The sequence below is a fragment of the mitochondrial genome of Camellia sinensis (assembly GCF_055761805.1).
Source record: "Camellia sinensis mitochondrion, complete genome".
Taxonomy (NCBI): Eukaryota; Viridiplantae; Streptophyta; class Magnoliopsida; order Ericales; family Theaceae; genus Camellia; species Camellia sinensis.
In genome coordinates, this window is record NC_043914.1 from 83,262 (window position 1) to 93,091 (window position 9,830).

At 44.2% G+C, this 9,830-nt stretch overlaps 1 protein-coding gene and 1 pseudogene across 1 annotated transcript; both read right to left on the bottom strand.

Moving 5' to 3' along the window:
* Positions 1-2,288: 2,288 nt before the first annotated feature.
* nad6 (NADH dehydrogenase subunit 6) lies at positions 2,289-2,906 on the bottom strand. Its single transcript has one exon. It carries the CDS (start codon positions 2,904-2,906, stop codon positions 2,289-2,291), a length of 618 nt encoding a protein of 205 aa, YP_009676227.1.
* A 658-nt stretch (positions 2,907-3,564) lies between these two features.
* Positions 3,565-4,646, bottom strand: rps4 (annotated as a pseudogene).
* Positions 4,647-9,830: the final 5,184 nt, after the last annotated feature.

The window sequence follows — 9,830 nt, forward strand, 5'->3', positions numbered from 1 at the left end:
ACCGAGCATAACCGATTGATGGTAATAAAGACAAGGGCGGGGGCGTGGGATTTCATGAATAAGTAGAAAGATGCACCTTTCCTGTATTGCAAGGTGAGATAAGGTTTTTCTTACTTCTCTGGGATTGGATGAGGATGAACTTCTAGAGAATAGATCCTAGGGCGCTCTTCTCGTAGCTAGGCTTTCTAGGTCCGAGTAGCTAGGTTGTTCTAGAGCTTCCCTATCCTGTCTGTGAGTAATAGCAAGCTACCCTATGGAGTTAAGTTAGTTTGAGGATACCTAAACTATAGTTTAAAGGCTTAAGAGAGGCCTTAAAGGACAACTTCTTACAGGAAAAAAAACCTATATCAGACAGCTCTCACTGGCCTTAGAGAACTGAAGGAAGTTTTAAACATACAACTCCCAAAGGAAAGAAGACTGACACTCAGCTATTCCTTTCCGTCCTTATCCTCTATAAACTGACCTTGAGAGGGAGAGATAGAAGGAGGGGAAGGCTTTATAGGGAGTTGGGGGTGGTTCAACCAGAAAGAAAGGATTAGAAATGAAAGGTTTGAATGGCCAAGCTATCACGTCGGGATAAGGCAGTAGGAGATCATCAGCTTATGGCAGGAAGGATGGATAAGCTCCCTATTGAGTACTTCGACAGTGAAGTACTTCTCCAAATAGGGAAAACTCTTGGTAAACCTATTCAAATTGATACGGTTACTGAACTGGCTACGCGAGGTCGTTTTGCGAAAATATGCGTTCAAATCGATCTAAGTGCTCCCCTTATTCCCTGGATTAGAATTGGCAAGCATCGCTTCGTTAAAAGATTTAATATGAAGGAGTACATTCCCTATGAAAATGCGATGGGAAATACATAGAAGTTGCATTCATCCTAGCAAAAACCTCTTCCAGAGTCTGTTTTTAGCAGCAAATGCAAATAGGGAGGTAGTGGTTTCCCTTTCTGGTATAACCCACAACCTAGACCCGCTTTACGATGTATTAGTCGAACCCCTGGGATACGACGCCCTGCTCCTTGAGTATCATGGGATTAAATACCCCGACCTCCCAGAGGCTCCCGAGAAAGCTATTTCAGCCTGCCGGGCAGTAAAGGGCAATTCCTACGTCCCTCATCGGTCTGAATCCCCACCCCCGCGGAAGGGTGGCGGTTTACGATCCTGTTTCAGCTGTCTGAACTAAAGCCAGTCAACTCGACAAATAACATCCTGAGCAGTTACGGCAATTAACTCTTGGAGTTATGACAGTGGTTCTTATTATCTTCCCTTTTTCTGAAGCCTATAAACCAGCTAAGAGACACTTTCATTGGGACCGTACCACTTTTCGTGATTAGGAAATTCCTTCTTGAATCTTGAGTAATAACTCTCCGGAGAATCTCTTGACTAGTAAATCAAGGAAGTCATCCCATCAGTGCCTTCTTGTGAGTGCTAGTCAGCTACCATCCTTGATATAGGTTGTTCTCCTGTGCTCCTGTAAGAAGTCCTTCCTATACCTGATGCGCTTTTTATCCTTTTGAGTTAATGCAAAGACCCAATTCGCCCCGGCTGGGATGGCTTCCGACCTAAGCGGGGTTGCACCGTAGGGACCCGTAGTCTCCAGTGTTAGTCTGCAAGCAGAGACTCGTCATCATCCCAACGTCAAAACGCCTTCAATCCAGTAGTATACTTCTAGGTGTCCAGTCTTTGAAACCAGACTGTAGTTAAAAGCCCGTCAACTAGCTAGCGTACCATACCACTTAGAAAGACGGTGACGAAAGTTGTCACAAATCAACCCTACTTCCTAGATCGGTCCCACTTCGCTTCTTTGAGACTGTTTGCACCACTGTCAAAGGAGACAGCACGCGCTCACAGATTATCTATGCATAAAGAAGTTTGTTAGTTAAGTCTGGTCTGATAGTTGAAGTTATTGTTAACCAACAATCACTGTAAATGTTCCTCTTGTTAGGATTGACATTAAGTTATCTAACCTTTTGTATGCATGGCAACTTTTTAAGGAATGTTGCTTTCCCCCCTTACTTATACCAAAGGATACCCTCTTTAGTCTCTCTAATAGATAGAAGCAGATATAGTTAACTTAACCGAAGGAGTTGAGGGATTCTTGCTTTAATCCGTCCCGCCATTCCGGAAGGAATATAGTAAGGGACGACTGCTTATCCATCATCTTTTATGAGTGAAACAACGAGCTTTATGACTTTTTTTATTTTAGCCGAAGGCCTTTTGACTGTTATAGTCTCTCGCTTGGACTCTTCTCACGAATTGGATTCGAACCAATATCAACCTACTTGCCCTTTAGTAGATCGTGAGTGGGTCTGTCGTCCTCCTCATTATAGTCCTCCTAGAATCAATAGCATTTCGTCGGAATACATCCTGTCTTTTCACCTTAGTAGTCCTATGCATAGTCAGTACTATAGCCCCAATCATGGCTACTAATAAAATAAGACTAGGAACCAAAAACCAGACGGAATAGTAGGTATAAAGTAAATTGCCCAATGTTTCCAAATTAGTCCAACTTCGTACCTTTCCGGCATAAACCGTATATCTCAGAGAGGTCGTATTTCTTTGGGTTGGTAGTAATGGAATGCTTTCATTATCTAAAATGAAGAACATTTCCCACCAAAAGATCAGTCCAATAATACCACTCACTGGTAAATAGCGCAATACTTCTTCGTGAATCTCCGCTATTTGAATATGGAACATCATAACAACGAATAGGAATGAAACGGCTATAGCTCCTATATGAACTACTGGGAAGATCATAGCGAAGAAGTCGAGACCTAACAAAAGAAGTAAACCTGAAGTGTCGCGAAAGACTGGGATGGGAAACGAAACGGAATGTACCGGATTTTTAGCACGTACAACCATCAAACCAGAGACCAAAGCAGGGCTTGACAAAACAGAAAGTATCATGGTACGTCGTCCTTCCCTGAAATGGAACTTTCATGCTGGAGCAAGAACTAGCATGAAAGTCGATCTAGTACGACCAGCGCGGTTGTTCGTATTTCATTTTATTCTTCCAAGCCCTTCTTAGAAAGCACTCACTGAGTTACTTACGGAATCTCAAATCTCTCTCGACGCCGAGAATTTTTTATGTGTCCAGGTCGATCAGAGGTTCGGCTTCCTTCTCCCCCACCTTTTAGCGTTCTGGGCCCCTGAAAAAATAAAGAAACCCGAAATCAAAAAGAAAGAAGAGAAATTGGGCCATGTTTCCCGAGGGAGGCCGCCCTCTCTCGGGCCAGCAGTCTTCTACTTCTAGTCGACTGCTCTATGACGGGCTTCCCTGTTTCCTGGGCTCTGCTCGCTCGTCTACGCTCCGACCCAGCAAGTAATAATTGAAAAACGATGTTTCCTTGCCTGCATTAAGATTTAAAACTTGTCGTCAAAAAAAAAGGCAATCAATCAGAATCAAGAAAAAAAATGGAAATAGTGAATCAAGATCTAGATGGATCCCTATCTTTATCTCTATCCACGGAGATACCTATCTATATGGAGAGAGATCTATCTATGAATCGATCTAGACTATCCTCTATCCGGATAGATATGTCCCTATGAGCGACTACGCCGATCTTTATATGTTTTGGCCACGTCCGTTTCCGCTCCGAAGAGGAAGGTTTGGATCTTTCAATCTTATGTCGTGAGGGATGTGACCTATGTTAGGTCCATAAGATACCACAGCTTTTGGTGTTCTATGATTCACCTCCGAATAATGAGTAGGTAGTTCGATCCTTTTTATTTTTCTCTTCATAGTAAACTGATGGGGGGATGCGGAGCAATAGGTCGAATTACTATATAAAGAAGAGTTGTAAACTATAGGACTTATTGTTCGAGTAGGAATATTTCGGTTTTTCTCGTTCCTTCTCTTCGATAAGAATAGGGATTTGAAATGATACAAATTCCTCTTCATTCTGTTGTGCTCAGCGAAGAAAGTGCCTAAGCATACTTTTTCGGATCCAAACCTCTTTGTTCTTTCTAAGTCTTCTTCTTGCATAGAAGAACGCAACTGTTGCAAAAACCGGGATTTTAGTAGTAGGCGGCATCCCCTCTTAGTTTTGAGTAGGCGGAACCATTCTGTTTTGGTTCTTCTCCACATTCTTACCGGGTGATCCAGGAATTTGCCTATGATTTTTTCAACTGATATTTCGATATAGAAAGATCTCCTTATTTCTTCACCGCGGGTTCTCGCATCATTTTCTTGAAAAGATATTATATCACCGTGGGATACTTTAAAATGAGTAATGCTCACTATTCCATTATTCACACAAACCCTTCGATGACTTATCGGCTGCCTTGCTTGAGGAATAGTTTCACGAAAATGGAGACGAACCGGAATAACGTCCGATCTTGTTTCTGGATTGAGTGGAAAAGGGATATATGAAGTTCGTTCTGTTCCTCTGTGCATCTCTGTGATGGGTAAATCCCCATGAAAAAGGGGCAACTTTCGTGTAGTTTGTGATTGGATGTAACTGTTAAGATTTTCTCTCGGATAAATCTTTCTCTTAATAGATCTCTTCTTGTTCCTCAATCTTCGGAGAATGCGGCGTTGTATTATTGTAAGTTCTCTGTTCCAAACATTTCCTGAAAGTAGACGACAAGTTTTAAATCTTAATGCAGGCAAGGCATATCTCGTTGAATCAGTCTTTTTCGCCACATCGCGTATAACGGGAATCGAACCCCCTCTGCTGCTGGCGGGCGGATGGAGAATGTCCTACTTCGATCCAGCAACTTGTTAGGAGTAGGTTTTAGCTTGCCCCTTTCTTATTATTAGTAAGATAGGTTTGGAACCCTTTCCCCTTTTAATAATAATAAGGTAAGCTTCCAAAGCTCCTTTCTTCAGCTGGTGCGCAGGAGCGCACTTTCGCTTTCCCCTTACTATACAAGGGGGTGTAATGAATAGAGATCTCCCGCCAGCAGTCTTCTCTTCCTATCACTTCACTTCGTTCGAGAAATCTTATCTCATCGGACCTCACCGGGCCGGGCGAAGGGGAAAGAAGGGATGGGTGGTCCGGGAACAACAACGGGAGAGGGCTCGTAGCCCCCCCTCTCCCTCTTCCCTACGCCTATTTGTTCCCCCAGCCCCGGAGAGATGCAGAACTCTTTTTTTTGAAGAAAAAGATGAATAGATAGAGCCATGATACATTCCGGAATATTGTAAAGGTAAATAGACTCTTTTCGTCCCCTTTTCGATGTCTGCCTGAGGACCTATGTGAATGTTTTGGAATGGAAATGTTCGCCTTTTGTAACAAGTAGACCCACGATACGGACTAATAGATGTTCCTACTCTTACCCGTAAGTAAGATCTATTCATAGTTGGTCAGTCCCCCACGGCACGGCTTCTCGCTTTTCATGAATGTGTCTCCCCCTCTGCTTATGTGAGTTTGACCCGCCTTTGACTCTGCTTGCTTTTGACTCCCTATGAGCCGTTTTACGACCTGACTTTTTCGGAGGGTCGGCGGGGGAGCCTCAGCTCATGCATCGGTTTACCGAACTCCGCTATCCCACTTCCTTCTATTCAAAAGGCGAGCAGCCCTTAAACAAAAAGGCCCTAAGAGGGCTCTTCTTTATATATTACATAAGCCCTAAAGTAGGTAGCCCCGAAAGCCGAACTCAGCAACTTGTTAGGAGTAGGTTTTGGCTTGCCCCTTTCTATGTTATTAGTAAAGCGCTAACGCGCCCCTGCAATCAAACTAAAGCGCTAACGCCCTATCTTATCTATAGTAAGGGGCCTTTTCAATAAGGCTCGCGTAGGGGCGCTCACCTTTTTTGGCTCCCTTCGCTCCCCTAGCCTTGATTGGCGGATGGAAGTACCAAGGTGCGTCTGCTGGTATCGTATATAAGATCACGGCTGCATTTAGGAGTGATCTTTCCCTCTTCGCCGGTGGTGATCTCACTTTCGAAAGAGAGTCTCGCAATAAACTGTTAAGGGCGGTATACACGTAGCCCCATAGCGGAGCTAGTCACTGGCTACAGGGCGACCGACCTACCGGACCGGAGGCGGCCGAGAATGTTATGTCAAAAGGACCAACGACGATGAAAGAGGAGTAGGAGTAGGACGGAATCGAATGATTACGAGATAGACAATGAGACAAAGCCAAGAGGGGAGATCCAAAGAACCCATCCATTTCAAAAGCAGAGAAAATCAAAGAAACGGAACCCAGAGAGAGAAGAAAAGCTTACCGAGGAGATCAGGAATGAGGCTCCGATCGACGGCATTCCAGAAGTAAGACGACGCGATTCCTCTGAGAATCGGATACAAGAACGTATTGTCGCCGCAGTTAACGGAAGAGTCCCCGAGGACGAAGAGAGCAGAGATTCTAAAGAGCGCGAAGAGAGAGCGGTTAGCGAAGAAGCTAATTTCCTCCCATCTTGCTCTAGAAGAGAGATGAAAGGAAAGGGAAAAGATAGTGAGACTAATGGTGCTCGGGATGCACCGTGGACTGAGATTTTAACTAAACCGACTTAAAGAACGAAGACCTATGACTGAACTGGTCACTTGACTGCTAAACCGAAGATGTTGACTGTGTTGAAAGACTAGGTCATCGCCCATACTTATTGGGTTTAACACTACTCTGTTATCAGAATAGGGAGATTGGTATTAAACCGAAACCCTAACCTGGACTGCTAACGGCTTCTTATCTTGTTAGAGGAAGCCCTGGTTCAAAGTCTTCTTTATGATGTTACACGTAGCAACTCTTCTTGTTCAATCCCGACATCAGCTCTCAGGAACGACGAGAGAGTGACTAAGCCGAAAAGGCGGAGCGAGAACTGGTAACCCGGCTCGGTTCATCGATTACCTCAAAACCAGTAGCAACCCGCTTAGCCTCTTTCTGAGCGCTGTGCTCTATCTCCTTCCTTCCCAACCCTGTCCTTAGGTAAGTAAGCTGCTTGCTCTTTGCTCATGCAAGGTGGGAAAGCTTTGTTGACGAAATGAAAAGGTATAGGTGAAATGCAAGCAGCATTAGAGAGAAGGTACTGCGGCGTCTGCGGCTATTGCGGCTACTTCGGATCTGATGCGCCCGCTGTCACTAAAAAAGGAGCTAACTCATCAAATGCAATGAAAGAAGGAAGTCACCAGCTTGGGGTGGGGCTAGGACTTGAAATCCTGATTCTGATTTGATTAGGCAGAAAGCCGCTCAATCTGAGCCTTCTGTACGGGGGGACTTTTCTCCTTCTAAGAAGCAAACTCTGTTAGCAGTTAGCGCTTCTATGAAAGAAGATTTGAAAAAGGCTGCCTCAGCAAACGCAGCTGAACAAGATCTAGACGCATTCAAAACTCGTGTTTTTGGCATAAAGACAGCTTCTGACCGTTGAATGAGATCAAAAGTGGAAGCATTTAGAAAAGAAGGTCTAGGGCTATTGACCCATTGACTCACTTATGGCGCTTTAAATGGCAAATGGAAAAGTCGAACTTTCTTTCAGACTTGGGGAGCAGACCCCAGTCTATTTAGAAAGAGACCGGTCTCTTTGAATGCAGCATTGAGTGGTCCTGACGGAAAAGGCAAGTTTTCGAGTTACAGTGTGTTCTGTACCTCTTTCCTTTGAAGGCTGGCTGACTCACAAGTATCAACAGCAGTTACGGGATCAAGATTATGGCAGTTCATGTTCTGGGACAGGGGGTCATGTTACATAAATGATCGAGTCCCTCCGCCCGACCTATTGAAGAAAGAGATTTATGGCTTGCGATGAGGAGTGGTGATGACAGGAATCCTTCTATATACAATACAAGTTTTCGAACGATCAGACTTCTCATCTGAAGTGGTGGAAGACCGTCCACCAGTGACATTTGGTCGCCGGCGAAGACTACTTGTGTCACTAGATACGGACAATGCGCAAAGGATTTATCCAGGTATAGTACCAAGCCCACTAGTGAACAACCTTACTCTAAGGGCATAAGTGTATCGGCTTTCACTCCATTTGAACGCAGAAGATCGTTTTTCTGCCAATTCTTACGCTGCGTTCATTCAGTATCAATTTTATTAGGAATGGGGGCGTCGGTGTGCCCACACAAGATGAGATTTTGATAGACGAAACCTGTGACTGAGAAGTTGTTTTCTAAGATCTGGACAGGAGAACGGTTGAAAATAGCCTTTTATTCGTTCGCTAAGGGACTGGTTTTTATAGTTGAACAGCTACACCCCGGTGAATGGTTGAACACGTGGTTTTTTGGCCTCACACTGGCGATTTTGATACTTTGAAGTGCCTTCTCGATTAATAGGGCAAGTCATTCCTTTTGCAGCTTACCTAATTGGATCCCTCTGCTCTTCTTTCTTCTATTCTAGCGCTCTTCTGAGGGTTGAATGAGAAGCTTATCAGAAGCAGAGCATTTTCCCGTTGCCGTTGAAGACTCTTTCTTCCTAAACTTCCTAAAGAGAATCGCCCATAAGGAGCAGGGCGAGTGCAGTCGCTACACCGATCTTTAAATTGCTCTTGAGTTGGGACCCGAGATAAAAAGATAGATAAAGAAGGCAACCCGCCACCCGGTGCAACAAAGAAGTTTAGATCCGCTTAGGCAGTTCCTTCGATAAGCACAAAATCCCTTTGCTTTACTTTCTTTGAGGAAGTCATTCTTTGATCTACTGGGAATAGGAAGAGCGACTCTCCTACTAGGTGAACCCTGCTTCACTATTGGCTACTGGGTCAAGCTCCATACTGTTGTTGGAGACAGATTCGATGCTGGCAGTCCACTACCCGGCGTAATAGAATCTTATCAAATGAAAAATCTTAAGTGAAGACCCGGTCGAATTCAATATCAAACTACTTAACCGAAAGACGGAACACCCGTTTCTTTCCCACTCAAGTCCTCTTCCTCCCTGCGCGTCTATCTGATTCTAAGGCTTTAATCAAGAGTGATGTAATGCGCCGAAAGCAAGAGTTCATTGCTCGTCATCGCAAGGAAGAAGGAATTCCTTCGCCTAGCTCTTTGTTTAATCGTGATCTAAAGTTCTTGCTGTAATGGGAATCCTGCCATAGTTCCTTAGTTATCATGTATCCGAGTCGAAGTAAGCTTGAGATAAGGAATATTCATATGTTGAAAGCGAGTGCTTATTTCCGTCTTCTTATTGCTTTCATGAGGAATGAAGTAATCATACTAGAAGTTGATTTCTGTCCTTCGACTCAAGTTCCAATCCCCAGCACGAGATTCAGAAGCTATAATGCATTGATGTTCATTGGAATCCCTTCGCCGGTGTAAAGCCTACGCTTATCTTCCCCTATCGCTAATTCCTTTTAAGTCAGCTTGATATAGTTACTAGGAATCAACAAAAGAGGGCATCGACGTAGTCTTTTCGTATGTGTCTCCTCTCTGAGGTAGGCGCCTTCCTTGTTGACTCTTGGCAAGTGAGTTCTTTTCTTGCGAGTGGGTTTAAAAGCAGCATGCTCTGATGTTGTGGTCTTCCTCTTCTTTCCTTTCTATTACGAGCAGTAAATTCAATCATCTCCATTAATCCCAATAAAGTAAATCATTGCATCTTGTTTGTAAATCCCACTTCTCGGAATTCTGTTCAAGTAATCGTTTGTCTCTCTGCTTTCGCAAGTCTACCTGGCTTGAGGCCCCTTTGGTTAAGAGCTCCCGCTGTCTGCGCTTCTTGCCTGAGCCTCTCTAGTTTCCTCGCTTGGCTCACTAGTCTCGTCACCTCTACTATGTAAGACCTTCATTCATGGGCATCCCATTATTTCCTGGCTTCGCTCGCTCTGCTCGTGCAGTTTTTATTTTGTCTGTATCTTACTGATCAATTGAGTGCGAGTTATTTTCTTAGTAATCCTGGTAAAGGTCTCGGCAATTTGTTTAAGAGAATCTTCCATTTTAGCGGTTTTCCTTACCTAAAATGGGTCCCTTGG